The 26,671-nt window shown below is 42.6% G+C and overlaps 1 protein-coding gene and 1 long non-coding RNA gene across 4 annotated transcripts in view; one reads left to right on the forward strand and one right to left on the reverse strand.

Moving 5' to 3' along the window:
* LOC109552665 (uncharacterized) overlaps positions 1-12,434 on the forward strand; it is a 29,159-nt gene extending 16,725 nt beyond the window's left edge. For 2 of the 3 annotated variants that reach the window (XR_012326255.1, XM_073792830.1), the window contains exons 5-6: positions 8,689-8,761; positions 11,607-12,434. Coding sequence is in view for 2 of the 3 variants with exons in the window: in XM_073792830.1 (XP_073648931.1) it covers positions 8,689-8,761; positions 11,607-11,648 (115 nt within the window). In the remaining variant the exon portion in view is untranslated. The remainder of the gene's footprint in view (positions 1-8,688; positions 8,762-11,606) is intronic. The other variant, XM_073792831.1, reaches the window with a different exon arrangement.
* A 913-nt stretch (positions 12,435-13,347) lies between these two features.
* On the reverse strand, positions 13,348-15,193 carry LOC141276532 (uncharacterized). The gene is made up of 3 exons (XR_012326256.1): positions 14,977-15,193; positions 14,407-14,527; positions 13,348-13,404 (listed from the first exon to the last, which is right to left on the reverse strand). It is a non-coding gene; the product is annotated as an uncharacterized lncRNA (long non-coding RNA).
* Positions 15,194-26,671: the final 11,478 nt, after the last annotated feature.

Below are 26,671 nucleotides of genomic sequence, written 5' to 3' on the forward strand. Positions count from 1 at the left end.
TATGAGGTCAGAGGCATCACCTAAAGCCAAATATTAGGAAAAGACTTGGAAAATTTTTTTTGAAAAGCAAGTTCTTTATTCCATGGCCTAACAGAAGAGTCAGGTTCCTGTAGGCTTTGGTGGAGAGGGTAGTTGACATAGGGAGAAGTGGGGGGAGAATAAGATGAAGCAAGTACCACCCCTTCCAAGCTTGGCCCTCCTTGGTCTTCGGAGGACCAGACCAGGTACCAGAAGGGGAATCAGTGGCACAGCTGATAAGGGACCCTGTCATTAGTGACAGCCCCATCAGGCAAAAACTTCCCCTAGAGTCACCTAAAGCCTCTGGACAACTAGGCTGGGCCAGAGAAGTCTGTGACAGCTGCCACCAACTCTCTATAGCAGGAGCATCCAGGCCTGCCCCCCATCTGTGGGTCATAACTTCATCTGAGTGTCTGGTGGGCACTCCAGGCTTGGGGAAAATCCAAAATCTTGGGGGAGAATAGGAGATAATCAGCCAACCACTTCATTTTATCCATGGAGAAACTAAGACACACAGAGAGAAACTGGTGCATCCAGGGTCACACAATAGAATAGAAGCAAACTTAGGACTCGAATTCAGACTTCCTGACTCCAGAGCCAGTGCTCCTTTCTCAATCCTGGGGAGACAAAAGAGCCTAGTGAGGGCATATACTCTGAGAAAACCATAATTTTTTTCCCTCCCCCCACCTCTCTTTCTCTTCCTTCCTTCCTTCCTTCCTTTCCTTCTTTCTTTCTTTCTTTCTTTCTTTCTTTCTTTTTCTTTCTTTCTTTCTTTTTCACACACACACACACACACACACACACACACACACACACACTGTATTTTATTTTTACAAGAGATAAATAAACTGACACCAAGCATTGTAAATGGATGACCACAACCAAAGCAACAATGATTGCAATTACCAAACACGAAACACACTCATACTATGTCATAATATTGACATTCAGTCCAGGAATCCTCCACTGTAACAGCTCCTTTACTTTGCAGTGAACATCGATTTGTATATTTTTTACCTCTGAGTCCTTGTGGCATTTTTTTTTATTCAAACAGAAAGTCACAAAAATTATAATCATCCTCATCAGTTCAAAAAGAGACATGTACCGCAATGTTCGTTGCAGCACTATTTCCAATAGGCAGGACATGGAAGCAATCTAAGTGTCCATTGACAGATAAATGGATAAAGAATATGTGGTACATATATACTATGGAATATTACTCAGCCATGAAAAGAAACGAAATTGAGTTATTTGTAGTGAGGTGGATGGACCTAGAGTCTGTCATACAGAGTGAAGTAAGTGAGAAAGAGAGAAACAAGTACCGTATGCTAACACATATATATGGAATCTAAAAAAAAAAAGGTTTTGGCAAACCTAGGGGCAGGACAGGAATAAAGATGCAGAAGTAGAGAATGGACTTGAGGACACGGGGAGGGAGAAGGGTAAGCTGAGACGAAGTGAGAGAGTGGCCTTGACATATATACACTACCAAATGTAAAATAGATAGCTAGTGGGAAGCAGCTGCATAGTACAGGGAGATCACCTCGGTGCTTTGTGACCACCTAGAGGTGTGGGAGGGAGACGCAAGAGGGAGGGGATATGGGGATATATGTATATGTATAGCTGATTCACTTTGTTATACAGCAGAAACTAACACACCATTGTAAAGCAATTATACTCCAATAAAGATGTTAAAAAAAATAAAAAGAGCCTAGTGAGGTTGCCAGCCCTAGAGTTAACCTCTGCATTTGAATCCTGGCTCCAGCAGTTGTTGTCTGTGTGGCCTGGGGCTGTTCACTTTACCTCTCTGCCTCAGATTCCTCATTTGTTAAATAGAGGTAATGACAATAACAATACCTACCTCATAGAGTTGTGACAAAAAATAAGGTGATATCTGTAAAACGTTTAGAAAAGTGAAAATGGTGGAGTGGGGCTTTCAAAAATTCTTTCTTCTATAAAAGCAATGACAAAATGGGCAAAAATTGTCAGAATCAATGGTTTTCAGAACTCTTGAAACTAAAGGCTTGCAGTAATCAGAGAAGTATTTATTTTACAAAGGGTTAAATCTTGGTAAGAACACTGACATTTGTGGCATTTTAACTTGCCCTATTCCCATCTTCCCACCCCCCAATTCCGTGGTAGACTTGAAATGCAGCAGCCTAGCAGCCACCAAAGGTGACAGAATAGGGGTGAACCTCTTTCAAAGCCTCATTCCCAGACTATTGTCATTAGTTGGCCTGTCTGGTGGTTCCCTGGAAGACCCCACTTGTAAGACTGTTTTTATTTGAACTGACTAGGAGCTTACCCAGCACAAAAAGCCTTTTCCCTGAGGGCATTTTTCAAAAATACTTAGAGGCAATTGTTTAACTTTGGGGATGCCTAGGCAGTGGATAATATTTGGGGAAAACAATCAGCTAACCAAAAGGCTTTAAAGGAAAAGCTGGAGAATGAGATGTCCATAGGGGCTGTGGAAAGCTCTGACATATTCCTGGGAATCTAGAAGGCCATGTGCAAGTGTAGGACTGTGTGTATGCCCAGAGCTGTGCAGGTGCACAGGAAAGATCTGAGAAGATCCTGAGCTTTTACCTCTGGCTAACCTTAAGGCTCTGCACAAGTAGGAAGTGAAGGCTAAGACAGAGTTATCAGCTGCCTGGCTGAGTGTTGAGAGTGCGACCCATCTTGCACAGAGAGCACCTCAGCAAAGACTGGGAGACCTACTAGTTCTAGGAATGTAAGGAAATCTCTGCCCAACCATTTGCTGACCAGAAAGGTAACTGAACAGAGATTTCAGTGCCACACACACAAAAAAGAGTACAAACTTTACAGAATTAGTTCAGAATCATTACTAAAACAAATAACAACAACAAACAGCAATAACAACAAACCCTGGAGATAAGGGAGAATCTGATTTACAGAGTCACTACATTATATTATGTAAAATGTCCACTTTTCAACAACAAAAATTATGAGACATGAAAAGAAGTAAGAAACTATAGTCCCTGCACAAGAGAAAAGCAATCAATAGAAACTGTTCCTGAGGAAGTCCAGACATTAGACCCAGTAGAAAAAGACTTTAAATATTTTATTTTAAATACATTCAAAGAACTAAAGGAAACCATGTCTAAAGAAGTAAAGGAAAGTGAGAATGATGTCTCACCAAATAGAGAATTACAGTAGAGACAGAAATTACATAAAAAGAACCAAATGGAAATTTCAAAGATGAAGAGTACAACTAAAATGAAAAATTCACTAGAGGGACTCAGCAAATTGCAGCAAGCTGATAAAGAATCAGTGAACTTGAAGTTAGGTCAAAGGCTTGTGGGACGTCATCAAGCATAACACTGTTTACGTAATGAGAGCCCAAGAAAGAAAAGAGAAAATCAGAACATTTGAAGAAATGATTTGATGAAAAACTTCAATCTACACATCCAAGCAGCCAAATGGACTCTAGACAAAGAGTTCATTTGGCTGCTTGGATCCATACCTAGACACACCATAATCAAACTGTTGAAAGTCAAAGACAAAGAAAGAATCCTGAAAACAGCAAGAGAGAAGTGACTCCTTGAATGCAAGTGATCCTCAGATTAATAGCTGATTTCTCACTAGAAACCATGAGGCCGGAAGGCAGTGAGATGACATAGTCAAAGCTCATAAAGAAAAAGACTGTCATTGAAAGAGTCTACATTCCACAAAACTATCTTTAAGAATGAAAGAGAGGGCTTCCCTGGTGGCGCAGTGGTTGAGAGTCCTCCTGCCCATGCGGGGGACGCGGGTTCGTGCCCCGGTCCGGGAAGATCCCACATGCCGCGGAGCGGCTGGGCCCGTGAGCCACGGCCACTGAGCCTGCGCGTCTGGAGCCTGTGCTCCGCGACGGGAGAGGCCACAGCAGTGAGAGGCCCGCGTACTGCAAAAAAAAAAAAAAAAAAAGAGAGAGAAACTAAGACATTCTCAGACAAATAAAAACTGACATAATTTGTTGTTAGCAAACCTGCCCTTCAAGAAATATTTGTACACTGAAAACTATAAGACTTCATTGAAAGAAATTTAAAAAGATCTAAGTAAATGGAAGGACATCCTGTGTTCATATATAAGACATAATATTAGCAATACTGATCAAATTGATCTACAGATTAATTGTAATCCCTATCAAAATTCCAGCTGATGATTTTGAAGATATTGATAAGCTGATCCTAAATTTCATATGGAAATGCCAGGGACCCAAAATAATCCTAAAAAGAAGGACAATATTGGATGACCCACACTTTCCTATTTCAAAATCTACTACAATGCTACAACAATCAAGACTGTGGTACTAGCATAGGATAGATGTATAGATCATTGGAATAGAAAGTCCAGAAATAAATCCATGCATTTATGGACAATTGATTTTTTTTTTTTTTTTTTGGCCACACTGTGCAGCCTAAGCATGGAGTCCTAACCACTGAACTGCCGGGGAATTACCATGGACAATTGATTTTTGACAAAGGTGCCAAGATAACTCAATGAGGGAAGGAATAGTCTTTTCAACAAATGGTTCTGGGACAATTGAATATCCACATGCAAAAGAATGAAGGTAGACCTCTATCTCAATATATATACATAAATTAACTAAAAATGAAAGACATATCTGAGAGCTAGCTTAGAATAAAACTTAGAAATAGTTGGATTAGGCAATGATTTCTTAGATATGACACCTAAAGCACAAGCAACCAAAGAAAAAAAATTAAAACTTCTGTAATTCGAAGAACAGTCAAGAAAGTGAAGAAAACTCACAAAATAGGCGAAATATTTGCAAATCATTTATCTAGTAAGGGTATAGTATCCAGAACATATACAAGACTCTGACAATTCAACAATAAACAATAAAAAAATAGCCCAATTTTAAAATGGGCAAAGGATTTAAACATTTTTCAGAAGAAGATATACAAATGGCCAATAAAAACATGAAAATATTCCTAATATCATTAATCATCAAGGCATTGCAAATCAACACCACAATTAAGTGCTAACTTAACATCCACTAGAATGGGTAAAATAAAAAAAGATGTACGATAACAACTATTGGCAAGAATGTGGAGAAACTGGAACTCTCCTATGTTGCTGGTGGAAATGTAAAGTGATGCCGCTCCTTTGGAAAATGATTTGGCAGTTTTTCAAAAAGTTAAATTTAGAGTTACCATATAACACATGAATTCCTATCCTGGGTATGTTCTCAAAAGAACCAAACATATATTCGATTGAAAACTTGTACATGAATGTCCATAGCAACTGATAAATGGCTAAATAAACGTGTGATGTCTATACAATAGAATATTATTCAATCATCGCAGAATGAAGTGCTGATACATGCTGCAACATGGATGAACCTTGAAAACATTGAGCTAAGTGAAAGAAGCCAGTTTGAAAAAGCCACATACTGTGTGATTCTACTTATAAGAAATACCCAAAATAGTCAAAGCCTTAGAAACAGAAAGCAGGTTAGTGATTGCCAGGGGCTGAGAAGAGAGGGACTGGGGAATGACTGCTAATGAGTATGGAGTGTCTTTCTTTTTCCTTTTTTGAAATAGACTGTATTTTTAGAGCAGTTTTAGGTTCACAGCAAAATTGAACAGAAGGTACAGAGATTTCCCATATACCACATGCCCCCACATACACACAGCCTTGCTCACCATCAAAATCCCACACTAGACTGGTACACGTGTTACAATTAAAGAACCTACACTGACACATCATCATCACCCAAAGGCCATAGCTTACGTCAGGGTTCACCCTTGGTGGAGGGTTTCTTTTTAGGGTGATTTTCTGTAATTAGATAGTGGCAATAGTTGTATAAACCACAGAACTGTACACTTTAAAAAGGGTGAATTTTATGATATGTGAATTATCTGTTAATTAAAAAGTTTTAGAACAGTGCCAGACACAAGGTAAGCTCATTAAATATTAGCTGTAATTATTTTAAAAAAATGTACTAGGCTTAGTTGGATGGGGGAATAAATTAACTATAATTTGTCCTATATTGACTTCTACTTATTAGAGAAGAAAAAGCAGGGGGAAAGAAGCAGAATAAAAATGACTCTCAAGTGTGTGCAGCCCTTTTACAAAGTATTCCCAAATCTTTTTCCAAAGAGGCTGTCCCACCCACCACAAGGCAGTCATGACCCTTGGCCATTACTGTGATTATTTATTCATCATCTCTTTATTTTTGTCTCTTTCCCTCTCTAGGTGAGCAGATACTTTGTCTAGTTCATCTGGTACTTACTGTCACACTCAGTACCTGTTTGTTTTGTGAATGGATGAATGAATGAATGAATGAATGAAAGAATACCCCCAGGATCTCACTTGAAATGGAAACCAACACTGTAAAGTTAGTCTAGGTTTATTAGCTCCACAGAGTTAGGAAACTGAGGCTCCGTGAGGGCAGGTGATGAGTCTAAAGCACTTCTGCTCTGCCGAGGTATAGGGACATGAAAAGTTCCTCTCCCTCCGCCCTCAGTGGTACTTCCTCTGGCCAAGGACATTTCTCTTCCCAAACTGACAGAGTGTAAGACTCCTTTTGCCTAGTTCTCAGCCTCTCCAGTGATCCCCAAGGAGTTAGTCCTGACAGTGTGTCCCCTCAGGTGTTTGTGATCCTCCTGTTTCAGAGATGACTGGGTCACACCTCTCCATTCCGGACCTGAAATTGCATTTTCTCACCTCTAAAATAGGTATAATACATGTTCATTGCAATGATATCAATTCTCCCTGATTTGATCTACAAATTCGATGTAATCTCAATAAAAATTCCAGGAAAATTTTCTTTCTTTCTTCCTTCCATTCTCTCTCTCTCTCCCCTCCCCTTTCATTTGTGAAAAAAGTCAAGCTGATTCTAAAATTTACATGAAAATCCAAAACAGCTGAGTTACCACTAAAATCTTGAAGAAAGTTAGGAAAATTTACCCTAGCAAATATCAGGATGTATTATTAAACCAGTAATTAAGATGATGTAGTATTAGCAAAAGACACAAATGGAATGGACAGAGAGGCTGGAATCAGACCCAAATGTTTGTGATACTTGATTTAGGACAGAATTGACAATGTAGTACAGTGAGGACAGGATACAGTTTTCCATAAATGGTGGTAGGACAATTGGATATCCAGTTGGGGGAAAAAAAATGAATCTTAATTCCCTACCTCACACACACAAAGAAAAAAATCCAAGTGGTTTGTGAAATTAAATTTGAAATTTAAATGTGAGAATTAAATGTGAAAATTAAAACTAAATACTAAAACAATAGGTAAATATCTTCATGGCCTTGGGTTAAGCAAAGATTCCTTAAACAGTTCAGCAAAACATTAACTATAAAGGAAAAGATTGATAAATTGAATTTACTAAAATTAGTAATGTCTGTTCATCCAAAGACACTACTCAGATAGTTAAAAGGTAAGCCACAGAGGAAGAGAAAATATCTGCTGTATGAAAAACCAATAAAGGACTTGTTAACCAGAACATATAAAGAGCACCTCCACTCATTAAGAAAAATACAAATCAACTTAAAAAAAAGGAAAACACACACAGACAAGCATTTCACAAGAGAATATTCAAATGGTGAATAAGGCACATGCTCAAGCTCACTGGTTACCAGGGAAATGAAATTTTCAGCCTAAATGAGATACCTCTACACACTCATCAGAATGGCTAAAAAGAAGAAGTTTGACACTACCAAATGTAGACAAGGATGTGGAGCAAACTCAAACTTTTTCATATCTTGGTTTAAAATCGGTACAGCCACTTTCGAAAACTGATGGTGTCTAGTAAGCCAAATATATGCACACCCTATGGCCAGCAGTTTCACTCTCAGGTTTATACCCAATAGAAATTAGTCCAAATGAGCACCGGAAGATATACAAAAAGGGTTTGTAGAATTATCTGTAATAGCCCCAAACTGGGAACAATTCGAATGTCCATTGCCAGGGGAATGAATAAATAAATTATGGTATATTTATACAGTAGAAAACTAAAGAGCTATAGAAATGAATAGTTTTTACTTCATGTGACAAGATGGATGAATCTCACGGTCATAATTTTGAGTGAAAGAAGACAGACACAATAGACACATACTTCACTATTCCATGTACAAGTTCAAAACCAGGCAAAACCAGTCCATGTTGTCAGAAGTTATGAAGGGGGATACTCTTTGGAGCAGAGCAGGGGGAATGACTGAGACGGAGCATGAGGATGACAGTTAAACGGTATGTTCACTTTGTATGTGTCATACAAAGTATGTAAGTATGTAAGTATATAAGTTATACTTGAGTAAAATTGCTTATGTTCAGAAATGATTATAATGATAGTACCTGATATTATGGGGAATAAATGGTAATAATAAATTGGCTAAGGCTATTGAGCTCTATTTAAGTCAGGTGCTGAGTAAATGCCTCACGGAAGTATAATGAGGCTTAAAATATTTCCATGTACTTTTCTCCTTTCCCTTTCCTTGCACCTCACCTTCCCAGAGGCAGCCAGAGGCATCCATTTGCCTTCAGGAGGTCAGGATTGTTACAGCAGAAGCTCAAGGGAAAAAGTTGATATTCAGCTTTGGACTCTCAAAATAGGATTTCTGAGTCCCTCTCAAGGAAATAGTCTGGAAAGCCTGAATTATTCAGAGAGAAACAAGTTTTCTCAATTCCTAGGGTTTCATCAATACGTGAAAAGCCTGACCTTGACCTGATGGGCAGGAAGATGGACCTTGACCATAAACCACAGGTAGGAAAATATCTAAGTTGTTTAGGGATGTCCCTTCTGCCTAGGAAGGAAGACCAGGGACTAGAGAGAGAAGTCAGGGAAAAAGAAGTAGAGAGAGGAGGAAGCAAGATTCCTGGGAGCTCCTTTGATTCACACACACACACACAGTGCAACGCAAGGTGGGCTGCTATCAAACATCCAGAGTGGCAAAGAGATCAGAGAAAGCAAAGACTCCATCATTTGTGCGCATCTGCTTGCCATGGTAATGTCTAACCACACACAGACATGCTCTTGTGTCATCCTCATATCTAGCTGGTGAGGTAGACACTATTATCGCCCCATTGATCACATGTGGACACTGAGATAGAGAGAGTGATGTGCTTGCTTGAGGCCATAGCTGGACTGCAGAATTTTGTTCTTTTCTCTGATGCTACACTATTCCTGAAGCACGGAATGTAGCACCTAGTATGTCAAAAGGTATTACTGTTACTATCTTCCCAGTCCTTCTTCCCAAATAAATTGTAGAGGATGCTACAATTAGAAATCAGAGGATTTGAGTTCTAGAAAAACCTAATTTAGCCACCAGTTAATTATAAGCCCTTGAGTAAAGGGACAACTGTTTTGCTGATCATCCAGCACTTCCTCCCCAGTCTCCTGTCTGCTGCTTGCAGGGGACCTTCGGATATGAAGGGTTGGGAGGTGTCAACACCATCCTGCCTTGTAGAAAAGGAAACTGAGGCACTCAAGTTGCTTGCCACAGGCTACTTAGCCGGTCAGTAAGAAGGTTTGTGATATAGTCGCCACTCCTCCCTGAGGCTCAGTGTCTCCATCTGTAAAGAAATGACAGAAAGTCACTTAGATTGGACAATTTTGAAAATCTTACACCTGGCTTGAAGTTTCTGGAATGCAAGAGAAAAAGAGAAAGAGAAAGGGGAAAAGAAAGGGAGAGGAATAAAGGAAGAGGAGATACAGAGTGTTAAAGGCATGGCTTAGATTTCAGCTTGTATTTTTTTAGGTCATAAGGAGAAAAGATTCAAACTAGATGCTGTCCTGGTGACTTCCAGTAGCCGAGAGTGAAGCTGTGCTGTGATGACACCACATTAGCTTGAAGCAGTTGGCATTTGCAGGGACCATGTCCCCACACTGGAGTTCAGTGTGTGGAAGAGCCTCAGACCCCAACTGGGTGTCTAAACTCTTCCAGGAAGGGCCCGCTCTTCCTAGGTTGTCCAGCCCGTGTCTCCCACTCACACCTCTGGGGAGAGCCTCACTCATAGGGCAAGGCTGGGACCCCAGCCGCTCACTTGGCAGCACATTTGAGGCAGGCTGGGGACACAGGGGCAGCGCAGGAGAGCCAGGCTCTGCGGGGGCCGATGGAGCATGGCCCAACAGCTCACGGGATCACAGGCCCCATTGTTCTCACTTTTTAATTAAAATGGCGTCTTTCCCCCTTATTACAAAAGCCATGTCTGTTTATTTTAGCAAAATTAGACAAGCCAGACCAGGAAAAAGAAAAACTTAAAAATGACCCATGACCCAGAGAGAGCCATTGTTAATGCCCTGGTGTATTCAGGGGTCACAAAATAAATGCACAGGGGGGCCAGGCAGTTAATGTAAATGTGAATTGGATGGTATTAAAATTAATAAATATGTGTGAATCAAGTGGTATTAAAATTAGTATAAATGTGTGAGGGTGAATTGATTTATATGAAAATTAATATAAATATGTGAATTGTGATATTAAAAATGTCAGGATGTTTGAATTTTGGAGTAATTGAGAGTCTGTGGCTAGTATGGGGACATTCAAAAGTCAAAGAGATTTTAAATACTGACTGAGGCACCAGAGGTCACGAGTTTGAAACTCCTGCTGTGTATCTCTCTAGATCTCTCTCGCTCTCTCTCAAATATATATATATGTATAAATATGTAGATAGGAGCAGAGAATCAAGATGGCAGAGTCTTCGGACGTGGAACTCGCCTCCTTTCATGAATAAACATGTAGATATATGAAGATATACAATGTATACACATACACACATATATACAGAAAAACACACATACGTCCACATACATCCAGTGGAATTTCATGTGGATGCTCAAGATAATATTCAGACAAAAGTGGAAATGATTGGGTTGAAGGATGATTGGGGACTAGTACTTCCACCCTTCTCCCCACCTTCTCACCCTAACAGAAGCCCCTAAATAACTCTGGGCAACATAGGAATCTGGTTTGAAAACCAGTCATCTATTCCAGTGGTTCCTAGTCTTCAGCATTTCATGAACTAGTAAATTTCACCTTCAAAAAATTAGGGGAGACTGATCTCACGTTGCCAACTTTCTCTCCATCAAGTGTGGCAGGCATGGCTAGCTGCGCTCTCGATAGCCATTTCCTACCACCCTACCCCTTTCTTTCTTGGTTTTGTTTAAGGGGGCTGTGTACCCTGTCCTGGCAATTAATCATCAGTAGTAAACCCAACATGGAAATTCCATTTTCTTTTGCCAGATTCTTGATTTCCTAGACTCCCTTGCAGCTGAGGGTAGCCCTGTGACCTAATTTAGCCAATGAAACGTAAGAGGAAGTCTGCTGGAGACTTCTAGGAAAGCTTTTGCTTTCCTGTAAAAGGGAAAACGTCATGACACCATCTCATCCCCACTCTTCCTACCTTGAATATACCTTGCCAAGAGCAGTGGCAGCCTTCTTGGGACCATGAGGGAAAGGGTAAGAGAATCACAGAGACCCCTACTTGCCCAGCGTTGGTAAGCACTGAAACTTCCCCAGTGGTTGCTACTTCCAGACTGCTCTTAATGTGAAAAAAATATGCCCCTACATGTTTATGCCTCTGTTAATTGGATTTTTTATTATGTGCAGCCTAGAAAGAAGAAAAAAGTTAACAACTCTTCTCATCATTAAGCCAAAGAAGTAGAATGGAGATAATGTTACACACACAGAAAAAGTTTTATGAACATTTTGTTGTCTCTATTTTTCTGATTTTTGCCATAGACTAGTAACAACTTTTTCACAGAGCAGCCTTGGCCCACGGACAAATGTCTGGTAATCGTTGATCTTTACCACAGCAGCAAGTCGAATGACTAAAGAAGAGTCCACCATCAGATTTCTAGTCATTAGACCAGCCTCCTGTTTTTGGATATTCAGTTCGTCTCCAGTTATTTCCTATATAAAGAGTGTGGCAATGAACATCCTTGAAGCTCAATCTTTTCTCTCACCTTTGCTGATTTTCTTAGGATAAATTCCTAGACGTTGAACTTCTAGGTTGAAGAATATGCATGTTTTAGGCTTTAGCTCATTTTGCCCAGCTGTCTTCCAGAAAGAAAACACCAAGTTTCATGGTTATCTCCCCACAGATGTTTCGCAAAACTTGAATTGCTAACACAAGTCACCCCAGGATCCTTCCTGAACTGCTCTTTTGGTCAAGGGGTTTGAGTTGGCAACCTTTTGCCCCCTACAACCTGTGCCACCTCCATCCCTCCCAAGATCAAAGTCACCTGCATATTTACAAGTGGTCACTGCCCGTCTTACATCCTCCCATGCCCTCCCTCAGTCCCCCCGAGCTAGAGAAATAAAGTCAGGGCTCTGGTCAGCTTCAGACATGAGGCTGTACCATCAGGGCCTGCTGACACCCCCAGCCTCAGTGCTTACCTTTCTCTGGCACATCCAGCATACGAAACTATTTACTGTTCTACAACCACATTGTGAGCTGTTGTACTTCTGTGCTTTTGTATATGATGTCCCATCATTGGGAAGGCCTTTTCTCTCCTTCTAGCTAACTTGTGCTCATCTTTAAAAATTCAGCTCAAACATCACTGCTCCTAGGAAGCCTCCTTGACCTCCTCCAGCTGGACAAAGGCCTGTGCCTGGGCCCCCACCCCCCTCTATAATGCTTTCTCCTATAAGGTCCTGGTCACACTCTGTAGCAACAGCTGGTCCCCCTGTCTTATTCTCCCACCAGATGGTTAGGTCCTCAGAGGAAGGGAGAGCCAGAGAGAGAGAACTCCCTTTGGGGGAAGCCCAGTCCTCCTCCCTGCCCTCCGTGCGTAGAAACTCTGCCCACCCTGCAAGCCCTTGCTCAAAGACCGTGACACCCCCTGCAACAATAAATCTTCCCGGCTGGCCTCAGATCCCACCGGCTCCCTTGGTTCCTGGCTCATTTGGCCTTGCCCCTGAGGAGAGAGTTGCCAGAGAGCAAGACCCAGAATCATGCCTGGGTTTTGTCACTGTCTCAGTCCACTTGGGCTCCTGTAACAAAACACCATAGACTGGGTGGCTTACAAACAAACATTTTATTTCTCACAGCTCTGGAAGCTGGGAAATCCAAAATCAAGGTACTGGCAGATTTGCTGTCTGCTGAGGGCCCTCTTCTTGGTTTGCAGATGGCTACCTTCTTGCTGTACCCTCACATGGCAGGGAGGTTGGTGCCTCTGGTCTCTTCCTCTTCCTACATGAGCACTATTCCCATTATAGGGGTCCACCATCATGACCTCATCTAAACCTAACTACCACCCAAAGGCCCCACCTCCAAATACCATCACAATGGGAATTAGGGCTTCAACATATGAATTTTGGAGGGACACAAACCTTCAATGCAGAGCACCACTGACAAGCTGTGTGACCACAGGCACATCCTTCTCCTCTTGGAGTTTGATCTCCCCTTTTGTACAAGGAAGGGATTGGAAAGGAAATTTTCAATCAGCCAGTAAACTCTAAAGGAGGCATTTATGGTTTCCTGCCCTAACCCTAAACATTCCCCTTTCTTCTAGTAAACGCCCTGGTTTTCTCTTCTTCCAGTCCAGGAGGGATGGGTTGGAGCAGTGGACCCAAGCCAATCTGACTTAGGCATTCTCTGGACACAGTGATTGGTTATAGCATGCGGGCATGTGACCTGAGAGTCAACTAGAGTGTATCCCCAAAACTGCTGCTGGGATTGCTACTGTCACTTCTTTGTGCAGCTCTAGAATCCAAAAGCTGGAGCTACCTAGGTTGCTGGAGAATGGGATTCACACAGATGGATCAAGAGAGAGGCAAGATTCTGGCGACATTGTTTGAACCCTGTATCCAGCCTCTTCTGGATGATTTGATTCTCTCTTCCTGGCCCTTTCCTCCTTTTTCTCCTCCCCTTTTTATTTCTCTGCACCCTGTCTCTCTTCCTCCACCTCCCCAGCTCCTGAGCACCTTGCTCCCGCTGCGACCTCACCCACCACATATGCGGACATTTGTGTTTCAGGCTCAGGTCTGTCCCAGGTTGTGCTCTGGCCCAGCCGTAGCCTTGACCCCAGCAGGAGTGGGAACTGGGTCCTCAGAGGGGCTGTTAGGAACAGGCTGCAGAGGGCACATGGAAGGAGCAGAGACTGGGCAAGAGGCAGTGTTCCTAGAACCCTCCACAGGGAGTTTCTTTGTTCTGGGCTCAAGGCTTAAGGCTCAGCCTTGTTACCAGCTTAGGAGCTTGCCCCTTGCTGGCTCTGTGTACTCTTCACAGCACTAGGGGAGGGAGAAGGCTTCCTCCTTATCTGTCCCATTTGCTCATTCTAGAGACAGTTCACGGTCAGCACCAGACTGTACAGGGAGAATTAGAAGAAATGGTCTCCATTATGGCAGTAAAATCATTCTTGTGATGTTGATTGGTAAGAAGAACAAAAGGCATCTATGTCATCACCTGGGTCCATACATCTCTTTGCCCAAGCCTGGGCTCATTGTCTCTTCCTGGGATCATCGTCCCTCGATGCTTGTAGTGCCAGCAGCATCTGGTACGGCCTCCAAATCACCAACAGTGTGCTCTGTCGGAAATGTGAGGTATTCAGGTCACTCCACAAATTCAGGGACTGGGTTAGTTATATAATGCTACATAACAAATCACAAAACAAAGTGGCTTAAAGTAGAGATTTGCAAACTGGTCCCCAGGCCAAATCTGGCCCACCACTTGTTGTCAGTAAATAAAGTTTTATTGGTACACAGCCATACCCATTCATTTATGTATGGTCTATGGCTACGTTGATTTCAGAGTTGAATACTTTTAACATAGACTATATGGTCCACACAGACTGAAATATTTACTACCGGGCCCTTTATAGAAAAAGTTTGTCACCCTTGGATTGACACAACAGTAATCGTCTATTATCCCTCATAGTTTCTATGGGTCAGGAATTTGGGAGCAGTTCAGCCAGGCAGTTCTGGCTTAGGGTCTTTCATGAGGTTCCAGTTAGGTATTGGCAGGGACTGCACTTACCTGAAGGCTTGACTGGGGCTGAAGGATTCTTATCCAAGAAGATTTACTCACATGGCTGTTCAGTTGATGGAGGCCTCAGTTCCTCTTCACATGGGTCTCAACACAGGATGGCTTGACTGTCCTCATGGCATGGCTGCTGTCCCCAGAGTGAGTGATTCAAGAGAACAAGGTAGAATCTCAATGCCTTTGTGAGCTAGATTCAGAAGCCACGCACTGTCACTTCTGCCATATTCTATTGATCACACAGGCTGGCCCTGACTCAGTGTAGGAAAGGATGCCACAAGAGAATAAATACCAGGAGGTGGAATCATTGGGGCCATCTTAGAGGCTATCTATCATATGGAAGATGCAAACTCACGCTCCCATGAGTATTTTGATCTATAGATGTATTTTCTTAGACTTTCACCATGCTTTAAGTCATTATTTTTAAATTTGGAGATTTCACAAAATATCTAAAGTATCTAAAAATGTCCCACATTTCCACATGTAACAATAGGGTGGCAGTGACCAACAGCTGCCCTTTTTGCATGGGACATGATTCTTTCTAGTTTGCCACATTTGCCGCAGTTCTTTATTGATCCCTGACAGGGAAACTGAATTTTAGTGATCATTAATAATTATTCTTGGGCTGTGTCCTTACTTGAAAGAAATACTTCTCTTCAACCTCATCTATGTTAAAAGATGGCAAAGGAAAGATGCATAAAGAAGGCCTCCCAGTTTAAGAAGAATTAGAGGGACCACATTTCTTTTAGGAGAGGAGAATATCCCTGTATATGTAATATGCACATAAAGTATATGTATTTTAAACAACTACAACCACTACAGCTTGTAAATGTTACTGTCTGGCCTGTGGAGGCCAATATCCTTAGTTTGGCAGTGAGGATCTTTTGTAATCTGGCCCTTCCCTATCTTAAAGACAATGTGGCATAGAGATTTAGAGATCAGACATTGGGATCAGACCACATGGGTTCATATATCAGCCCCACCCCTCATCAGGTGTGCCCTCAATTTTCTCATCTCAAAAATGGAGATAATAATGGTACCCATCACATAGGGTTTTGTGACTACATTTCCAGCTCTATTTCCTGTCCTACCAGCACTCTAACTACCTGAACGTTCCAGACTGTTTTAGGCCTCCATGCCTTTGCACATTCTTCTCCCTCTGTCTGCAATTTACATGTCCTGCTTCTCTGTTGCAAGGCTCAGTTCACAGTCACCCGCTAAGGTTGTCCTTAACGCTGTTCACCAAACACATCTTGTTCTCCTGGGTGTGTTGTGGGGTAGTACTTCTTGGTCCCCTCGTGGTTGGGTTGGGACCTTGTGACGAGATCTGGCCAATGAGTTGTGGTTACAAATAACACATATCTCTTCCAGGCTGGAGCACTGAAGAGCAGGACCAAGCCTCTCTAGAATTCTCTCTTCCTTCTGCCAGAGCAACTGGGTCCTGGACTGAGGATGATGGTGTGAGCAGGGCCACAGCCATGCCACGCTCGATGTGTTGAGCAAAAAACCCACCTTTGTGGTTTAAGATTCCAGGGTTTTTTACAACAGCATTACCTAGCCTGTGTTGACTCCTTTTCTAAGAAAGCATCCTTAAGCTTTCCTCAAACAGAGCTGATCATGACCCATGGGTTTCCATGGCAACCAGTACAACCCTCCATCAATCCCTTATCCCCTACAGCCCTGTTTTAAATAACTGGCTTATATATATCATGGTGCCTCCTGGTGCCTCCTGGTACCGTTCTCTCCTCAGAGTGGCCTTCCCTAACTCCCCATTGTAAAGACGCTCCTTCGTTCTTCGCTGAAGGAACATTATTTAGTTCTTGGTACTTTATTCTCAAAGCAATTATTTTTATTTATTTACCTGTTTATTGTGTGCCTGCTCCACTAAACAACAAGCTTAGGGCTGTGGGGCCTAGCTTGGTGTCTGACACAGAGATATTAAAAATGAATGAGTGATCAATGAAAACTGCACATCAATGAAAACTGCTTAGCATGGTGCCTGGCACAGAGCATGAGCCTGAATGAATAAAGAGCTCCTCAACAACTCATCCACCCTTGACCACGTTCGCAAGCGTCCTCTCTCAGGCCACAGCGCAACTTGACAGGCAGCAGAAGGCCCAGTGGAAGCAGCTCTTGCTGCTGCCTTTCTGTTTTCCCCCTTGCTGCAAAATCTCCTGTGACCATTTAAAGACAGGAAGCAAAATCAAGGGGCCCTGGATTCAAAGGACACTAATTACCTTTCAAAGAGTTCCCGTTGGCTTTAGCCACACGATTCCCGTCAGAGGCCGTAGGAGTTCATGGTTCCTGTGCTGGGCTTTGAAACTTGGAGGGATTAATGGAGCTTGATTAAACCACAAATGTCAGGAAATGCGGAGGGTAGCTCAGAATGCCGGCCACCTCCGTCCTGGGAGGGGGAGAGTCACTGACCTCCCCTCCCCCCACTAGGCTTGAGCTGCTGATAAAGGGGCTAAGGGGGTTGGCATCTTCTTCCCCCTACATTCAAGGGTACCACTTTCATGCTTAGGATGACACTCATTTACACAGAAATGACTGATGTGCTAATAAGAATTTCGTTCTGTATTTCATTAAGGCTATACTCAAAGGAGGTATAATAAGAATCCTGCCCACTAATTTTCCGTGGCCTGATGTCTAAACAGCAACATCTTCAACTCCACCATAGCAGGATTGTGCTAAAATAATTGATAATAGTGACAATAGATACCAGCTCACTGGGCGCTTACCTTAGTACTAGGCACAGAGCTCGTTGCTTTATGTAGCTGATCTCATTTTATCCTCATACCTCCCTGAGGAGAGACAGGGGCTCTCATTAGCTCCATTTCACAGATGAAGAAACTGACACTCAGAGAGGTGGAGCCACTTGCCCAAAGTCACACAGCATGGAAGTGACAGACCAGAAGTTAGCCCTGGGTCTCTCCCACCTCAGATCCTGAACTGCTCTACCCTATCCACATCTTTTGGTAAATTCTGAGGGCCCATTCCTCTGATATTCCAGGAGGAATGCTTATGTGGAAAACAGACAGTAAGATAGGAGAAGCAGAAAGGCATGTTGGAGAAATCTGTACCTACTGTGGTGGAGCATCATTAGTTTGCACACCGACCCTGGGCCTGACTTCTGCACCATTTTACTGATCCCTCCACCTACGGGTACCACTTCCTGTCAGGAACCTTTTCAGCTGTGAGTAGCTAGACCTTAACTCAGCGAGGAAGACACTGTGGATTTGCTCACCCCACATCATTCCCAACCCTTCTTTGCCTGCCTTCATTATAGAGGTTGGAAAACCCAAATACCCACTTAACCAGTCTCCCTTGCTGCCAGAGGTGCCCCCATGGCCAATTCTGGCCAGTGAGACATACATGGAAGTCTCCTGGGGGCTTCTGGGAAGCCTCTACTTTCCCCTATAAGAGGGACAGGCGTGGCTTGCAGCAGCCTTCCTCACTCATTCCCTCTGCCTAGAATATGATGTTGCACTTGATCTGTGGCAGCCATTCTGTGTTCAGAGGGAAAAGCCAAGAGAATCACAGATATTGCTGAACCATCAAGCCAACACTAGCCCCTGCTTAGCTCCAGATTTTTTGAAAGTGAGAAGAATAAAACCCCTATTCATTTAAGCTCCTGTTAGCTGGATTTTCTACGGTTTGAAACAAAAGGATCTTAATGAGTAGAATCTTTCATTCTATTTCTCTTATTAAGAATGAGGAAATTTCCCATAAGCCCCCTCCCTACAGACTCATCTCACATGTCCAGAATTTTGTCCAATGTCTCCTACACTAACTGCTGGTCGGGGGAAAGGAGCCAAAGTTGTCGGCTTAGACTGGTGGTTCTCAAACTTGAAGTACATTGATATCTTACCAGGAGGACTTGTTAAAACCCAGACGGCGGGGCCCTATCCCTGGAGTTTTTTTGTTTTTTTTGTTTTTTGTGGTATGCGGGCCTCTCACTGTTGTGGCCTCTCCCGTTGTGGAGCACAGGCTTCGGACGCGCAGGCTCAGTGGCCATGGCTCACGGGCCCAGCCGCTCCGCAGCATGTGGGATCTTCCCGGACCGGGGCACGAACCCGTGTCCCCTGCATCGGTAGGCGGACTCTCAACCACTGCGTCACCAGGGAAGCCCTCCCTGGAGTTTTTGATTCAGTAGGTCTAAGGGGGTGTCTGAGAATTTACATCTCAGGGAAATGTTCTGATCCACTATCTATTTGTATAAAGTCAGAGAGAGTTCACTGTGGAGAGAAGTAGTCACAGAAGGCTTCTTGGAGGAGGGGTCATGAACTAAGCCTCAAAGAAGGCTTAAGGATGGAGAAGAAGTGTAAGGATGGTAGCAGGAAGGAAGCCCTGAGTGAGAAGGGGATGGTCACGAAGGTGGTGTGAGGAGCCTGAGGAGGTGTGGTCAGGAGTAAATTGGAGAGGACTGGATTCAGTGGATACTGCAGCATCAACCATTAGCTCCAGAGCCGGGAGGCGATTTTGGAGGCAAGAGGAAGTTAGATGGGTTAAGAGCTCAGTCTTTGTTTCCAGACCTGGATTCAAGCCCTGCCTCCGCCATTTTTTTTTTTTTTTTTTTTTTTTTTTTTGGTGTGGTTTATCTGAGCAAGCCATTTGTCTCTCTAAGCCTTCATTTCCTCAGCTGTAAAATAGGAATAGTGTTGCCTCTCTCAAAGAGGTTGTTATAGGGACTTCCCTGGTGGTCCAGTGGTAAATAATCCGCCTTACAATGCAGGGGACGCGGGTTCGATCCCTGGTCAGGAAACTAAGATCCCACATGCCTCGGAGCTACTAAGTCCGCGTGCCGCAACTACTGAGCTTGTGTGTCTCAACGAGAAAGCTCGCATGCCACAAACTACAGAGCCCACACGCCCTGGAGCCTGCGCACCACAACTAGAGAAGAGAAAACCCGCACGCCACAACTAGAGAGAAGGCTGCGTGCCACAACGAGAAGACCCGATGCAGCCAAAAATAAATAAAACTAAAATAAGAGGTTGTTATAATATTTAAATGATATAATACATGTAAAGCACCTAGTGCTTACCACCTAATAGCAAAGGAAAAAAATCATTTTGAGAAAAACCTGTGTCCCAAACTCTCATGATACATTAAATGGCAGATTCTGTCACCAGGTGATTTTGGGAAACACTGAGTTAATGAAGTTTTCCTTATTGCAGGACTTTGCAGTCTTTAATATCCTAAAATGAAGGATGGATTTCATTGTGGAAGACAGTGGCATTTCCTCAAACTTGTTTAAAAATATAAATCCTTGTAAATATTTGGGGGGAATGCTTCTGTTTATTAGAACGACCAGAAACCAATGTAAAGTATCAATGTACTACTTATAAAAGGTTGCCATTTATACTCTAACAAAGAACAAAACTTTTATCAATTCATTGGTTGTATTTCTGTATCAGTCAGCTTCTCTAAGTTATGCAGAGGTAACAAATGTCAAATCTCACTGGTTTAAAACAACAAATGTTTATTTCTTGCTCACCCTACACCAGGATTGGCTGCAGCTCTCTCCAAAGAATCTTCCTTCTAGGACCCAGCTGGTTCCTTCTGGGACCCAGTGACCCTATTTGGGATACGCTGCTCTGGTGGAAGGGGGGAAAAATCATGTTAGAATGTGATGGTTCTTAAAACGTCTGCTCAGAAGTGGCATTACATCATTCAACCTCATAGATCTTTGGCCAAAGTAAGTCACGTGGCCAGACCTGATGTCAATGTCACAGAAAGTATAATCCTCTTACAGGAGAGAGAGCTCTGTGAATAAAAAATACTGTCCATTCTGTCATTTTGAAAGTAACCGCACTGTTTTAAAATACTTCCTAATTTAGATTGTTAACTAATCCAAAAAGGCATTCCTTAACAGTGGGACATAACAAATCTGTATTTTGTATTTCATGGTTTCATCACTACAACCTTAGAGTGAGTGGATTTTGATGTCTTATAGGATAAGTCCTCCTTTTTTAGGGTTTGTATTTCTGATCATTTATTCTCCAACATAAATTTTAGGATTCAAATGTTCAAGTTCAATGAAAAACCCTATTGGGACTTTGACAAATATTGTATTATATCTGTAAAGTAAATTGGGGGAACACCTGCCATATTTAAAATATTGGGCCTTCCCATCTGTGAATTTGGCGTATTCCACCATTTATTTAGGCCCTCTTTCATGTCCTTCAATGTAGACTTACAGGTTTCTCCATAGAGGTTTTGCACATCTCCTGTTAGATTTATTCCTGGGAATCTTATAGATTTTGTGGCTAGAGTGAATGAGTTGTTTTAAAAAATTATATTTTAAAATTTGTCATTGCTGGAATATAGAAACACTATTAGATTCTGAATTTGGATTATCGAGTTCTATTATAATGTCTGCAGGTTAAAATTTCTTTGAGGATAATTATATTACTTGCAAATGGCAGTAACTTTTATTCATTCCTATTATACTTTTCCCTTATGCCTTTCTCTCCTTCTGTTTTCTTTTCTTTTCTTTTCTTTTTGTAACCTGATAGTTTATGGAGTATATTTAATTCTCCAGGAAGTCTGTTTGCTTGATTATTCCTATTTTACAGATGGAGAAAATGAGGTTCAGAGAGAACCCAAGTCTGTCTTACCCCTAAATCTGTGTGTCAGGGCTGCTTCAGGTACAAGTGAAAGAAAAGCAGTCAGAGTAGCTCTGACAGTTGAGAGGCCAGGCATGGCTGAACCTGGGGGCTCTCACTGGTGTCACTGGGGCCGTCTCCAGCCCTCTACCTCTTAGCCCAGCTGTCCTCTCTGCTGTCTTCCTTCTCAAGCAGGCATTCCCTAGATGACAGTAAAGACAGTTGCCAGAGACTCCTGACTTTTGTGATCCTTACTGTTGCCAGCCCTAGAGAAAACACTGAGACTATCCCTCCCTTAGCATCTATGCTAATCCTTGGGAAGGATTCTGATTGGTCATCCTGGCCTTGTGCCCACCCACTATAGGACCACACGATTGACAGCCCCACTAGAATCACTTGGAGTGAGAGGTGGAAGGGACAGATTCCAAAAGGGAAGGAGGGGCTAGGGGGAAGTGATGCTAGGTGGCCAGAATGGCAGATGTTCCACAGTACAACGCAGTTCCCACTGCCCCTCACTGACTAGGGTATGGAGACAGGAGACCTACGTTCTGGTTTTGGCTTTGCCACTAGCACTTTTGGCATATTATAGTTTCTAGGACTCTTACTTTGCTTATATGGCAAATGGGGAGCCCAACCACATGGGTGGGAATCAAATGAGGAAATGCACAGAAACAAGATCTGCAAAATAAAACACTTTGTAAGGAATTGCTTGCGTCATCACTGGCCTTAATTAGTAGAGTCACCCCTCAGCTCAAGAACTGTGAATGGTTCCCTGCTGCCTGATTCATCAAGTTGAGGATTCTTTGTGGGGCTTACAAGGCTCTTCATAGTCTGGTCCCACCTGGCCTACCTAACCCACCTCCTCCCTTCTAAATAGGCTGGTCTTCTCTTGTCCTGCATTCCTGTGCTTCAGAGTCAATCCCATGGTTCCAACTGGTATGAACCCACCCACTTGCCTAGGTGACCCTGGGAAAGTTATGTACTTTCTGTGAAACTTGGTTTGCTCATCTCTTAAATGGGAACAATTGCTTCACAAGGTCATTGTGAGTATTACAAGAAAGAACGGGTGTAAAGAGGCCGTAAAAAGGTGAAGAGGTGTAAAGTGCTTGGCAGAAAGTCCATGCTCACTCCTCCCTTGCACACCTACTTCCGTGCATTCCTCTGGGGATCGCCTTTGAGAGGATGGTAATGAAGGCATTTCCCCTTGGGAGAACTTGGGCCCACAGCAAGCACTTAAGTCAGATTGCTCAGGAAAAGGGTAGGATCAGTTTTTAATGTCCAAGGGCTTAAAGAAAGATTCTCCTAGAGAGGAAGAGGAAGGGGAAGGGTTTGGGGTTCTGGGTCCATGAGGAAGTGGATGCCTTGGCCATGCCGAGGGTGCATTCTGGGGTCAGGCAGTGGCTAGAGATCAGCCCAAGTCTGTGGACAGGGGAAAGGGTGGCCGTAAGCAGACACTATGATGGTGCATGGATTGGGGTCTGGACCAGAGGTCTCAGGTGGCTGTGCTTTGCAGGGGAAGCCCACCCAGGCAGGCACCCGTCTGCTCTTGACTCCACGCTCATATCTGTGCTCTGGGATGTCACTGCTGGTCTTCACCTCACTGTATGAGCTGGATCTTTTATTCACTTCTGCCCTTTGGCTGCCCAAACCCAGCCTGCAGACCCATTTGGCAAGACCACAGGTGTATGGTGTTTTTATAAATGGCTGCAAATTCTTTGATACTCCTTCCCTCAAGAGGTAGGGTCTGTATACCCCTTCCCTTGAATCCAGGTGGGTCTGTGGCTGCTTTGACCAGTAGCATATCTTGGAATAACACTATGGGACCAGAGGCTAAATCATACAAGGTCATGCAGCTTCCACCTGGCTCTCTTGCAGTGCTCACTCTCTGGATACTCTGTCTTGGAACCCAACCACATGCTGTGAGAAGGCCAGGCCACATGGAGAAGCCACATGTAGGCACTCGCTCCAATGAACAGTCCCAGCCTTTGAGTCATCCCAGCCCAGGCACCAGCAGAGAAGCCTCCAGATGATTCTAGCCCCAACCATTTGAATCTTCCTAGCTGAAACCCCAGACACTGTGGAGCAAAGTCAAGTTGTCCCCACAGTGCCCTGTCCAGACTTTTGACACAAAGGATACATGGACGTAATGAAATGGTTGCTTTACGTCACTGAATTTGGAGTTACTTGTTAGGTGGAAATATTAACTAGAAAATCGTGCTTTTAAAATTTTTGATTCTGTTACCAACATTTAAAATTGGGAGATTCCATGTACAAAATTGGGTTTTTGGCTTTTAAAGAGAAATCAGAAAATCTGGCCACACTGGCATGCCTGATTGGTAAAAATTAGTCAGAGTTGCCCTCTTGAGAAGTGATACAGATGTCCTGTCTACCTTGGCCTCCATCTGGCTGTCTTTGCTTGTTTAGGTCACCTGCCTTGTCTCAGTGGGCATGTGGGAGTGCTGGCCCTGGGACTGAGCCATCCTATTGCCTTGTGGCGTGCCCATTGTCTCAGGACCTTTTCCTTTCCCATGATGGCTGGGACATCCCTGATGTCTGTGGGCATCCTCTTTTTGTCCCATAAACCCACCAAATCATGCAGGGTTCTACCCTTTTGTCTGCTCAGAAAATCATTTATGTGAAATTAAAACCAGGCAGGGGCTGGAGGTGGTGATGGCTGTGTCTGGAGTTTGCTTGTCCTGTAAACAATTTCCTGGTGATAATCTTTCCAATTATCCCTCCAAGCTGGAAATGCTATGTGAAATCAAGCTGGGTGCCCTTGGCTTATCCTGTACATCTTGGAGTCATTAAGATACGGCTCTATATTTCAGGGTGAGCTGTCCGGAGCCACTGGGGCCAGGATTTCCAAGATCCTTGACAGAGACACAGAGAATCACAGTATTATAGAAACTCAGAAACAAAAACAGGGCAGATTATAGAATCTTATACCCAACAAGACTCTTAAAAGTCAATCTATCTTAGTACCAAGCATAGACGGGCCAGGTACAAATTCCAGGAACTATAACTTTATTTTTCCTTGCACAAACTGAATTTATTAGCTTCCATTCACACAGGTAGGAGACACTTAATTAATTTATTCAACAAGTGTTCATCAAAGGCCTCTATGTACTAGGTATTTTCCTTTTATTAGGGAGTAGGAATATTACCATGATATGTCGGATAAAAACTTCTGCCACCATTAAGTTTAATTTGCATTCCAGTGGAAGAGATGGATTAAAAACAAAAAAAAACAAATATATGATAGAATGTCATAAGTGGTGATAAGTGCTCTGATGAAAAATGCAGCAGAGGGAAGGGATAGGTAGTGATGGAGAAGGAGTGTTATTTTATAGAGGGTGATCACAGAAAGTGTCCTGATGAGATAACCTTCATTCAGAGACCTAGAAGATGTGAGGGAGTGAGGCCCATGAAGACTCAGATGGAAGGGTCCATCTGAGTGAGGGAATGGGAAGTCCAAAGGCCCTGAGGCTGGGCTGGAGTGTGCTTGGCCTGTCCTGGGAGAAACAGTAGGGAGACCTGGATGGCTGGGCAGAGATGGGAGAAGGGAGGAGGAGCAGAGACTGAGGTTGAAATCTCAGTTTAATATTCTTCTTCCCTGCTGGGTTATGTTTAAATCTAGAGGGCATCACACAATCCCAAGATGTAGGGAGCATCTAGTCGTATATCTCACATATCTAGTCCTGCAGCCACACTGGCTGCTCCTGCTATGCCCTCCTCATTTTGATTTTCAGCTGAGACTGTTGGCTTTTGATGTCTCACCTGTGCCAGCGTCAGGTGTCTGTCTCACCTTGATTCTCTGACCTGCAGAAATCTGCAGGAGGCTACTCAGAGCTGTCTGCCTAGGCACCTCCTGAAGAATTTTTCAGTTCCCGAACTGGGCCAAGAAGGAGGAATCTAGCTGGGACTCAGCCAGTGCCTTTTGTTCACCTTGACATCTCCTTGAAGGGATCGAGGGCAAAGGTGGAGGGTGGAAGCAGGACAGTATCTAGTTTTTGTGAAGTCTAAAGTTTATACCATCTTGGATGACCCTCTTTAAGAAAAATAAAAGAAAATTATGAATATAAATTTAGGCATAAATGTGAATATTTATTTAGAATGAGAGAAGAAAATGAAAATAAACCACAAATTTTTAAAAGCTGACAAATACCATAAGCAATACAAGATCCAGAAAAATAAAACACTATTTTTATTAACTGACACCCCCTATAATACTTTTCCCCTACATTTTGGCTGAAGATTTGACAGCAGAAGCCATGAAGATGAGAAGGACGTGGGGTAACATATTTAAAATGCTGAAAGAAAAGAACTGTCAACTCAGAATTCTGTATGTAGCAAAAATACACTTCAGGAATGAAGGTGAAATAAAGTCAGTCTCAAGTGAAAGAAAACTAAGAGGACTCGTAGCCAGCAAACCTGTTCTAAGAGAATTGCTAAAGGACATTCTCCAAATAGAAGGAAACAGAAGGGAACTTGGAAGATCAGAAATGAAGAAAGAGCAACATAAATTGTAATAATGGGTCATAAAATGATAAATATCTGAGTAAAAAATAATGGACTATTCTTTTTCTCTTGCATTCTTTAAAATATATTTGAAAGCTATAAGTGAAAATTTGTCTGAACATTATCTATATGATGGAAATTTTAATGTATGTAGATGTAATACATAAGACAACTGTAACATAAAGAGAGGAGGGTGAACAGACATATCTGATGGTAAGATGTCTACATTCCACTTGAGGTCATAAAATATTAACTCTAAATGACTGTGACAAGTATGTACATCTATTGCAATCAATGGAGCAGCCTCTAAGCATAACTATATAAAGAGATATAGTAAAAAACACAATAGATAAATTAAAGTGGAATACTAAAACATGTTCAAATAACCCCCAAAAATAGTCAGGAAAGGAAGAACAATGGAATGAAAAATAGAGTGAACAAACAGAAAACAAGTAATAAAATGGTAGACTTAAATCCAAACATATCGATAATAAGTACATTAAATGTAAATGGTCTAAACATACTAATCAAAAGTTATAGACAGCCTAAATGGATTTTTTTAAATG

Source organism: Tursiops truncatus, chromosome 15 (genome assembly GCF_011762595.2).
Source record: "Tursiops truncatus isolate mTurTru1 chromosome 15, mTurTru1.mat.Y, whole genome shotgun sequence".
NCBI classification, from domain to species: Eukaryota; Metazoa; Chordata; class Mammalia; order Artiodactyla; family Delphinidae; genus Tursiops; species Tursiops truncatus.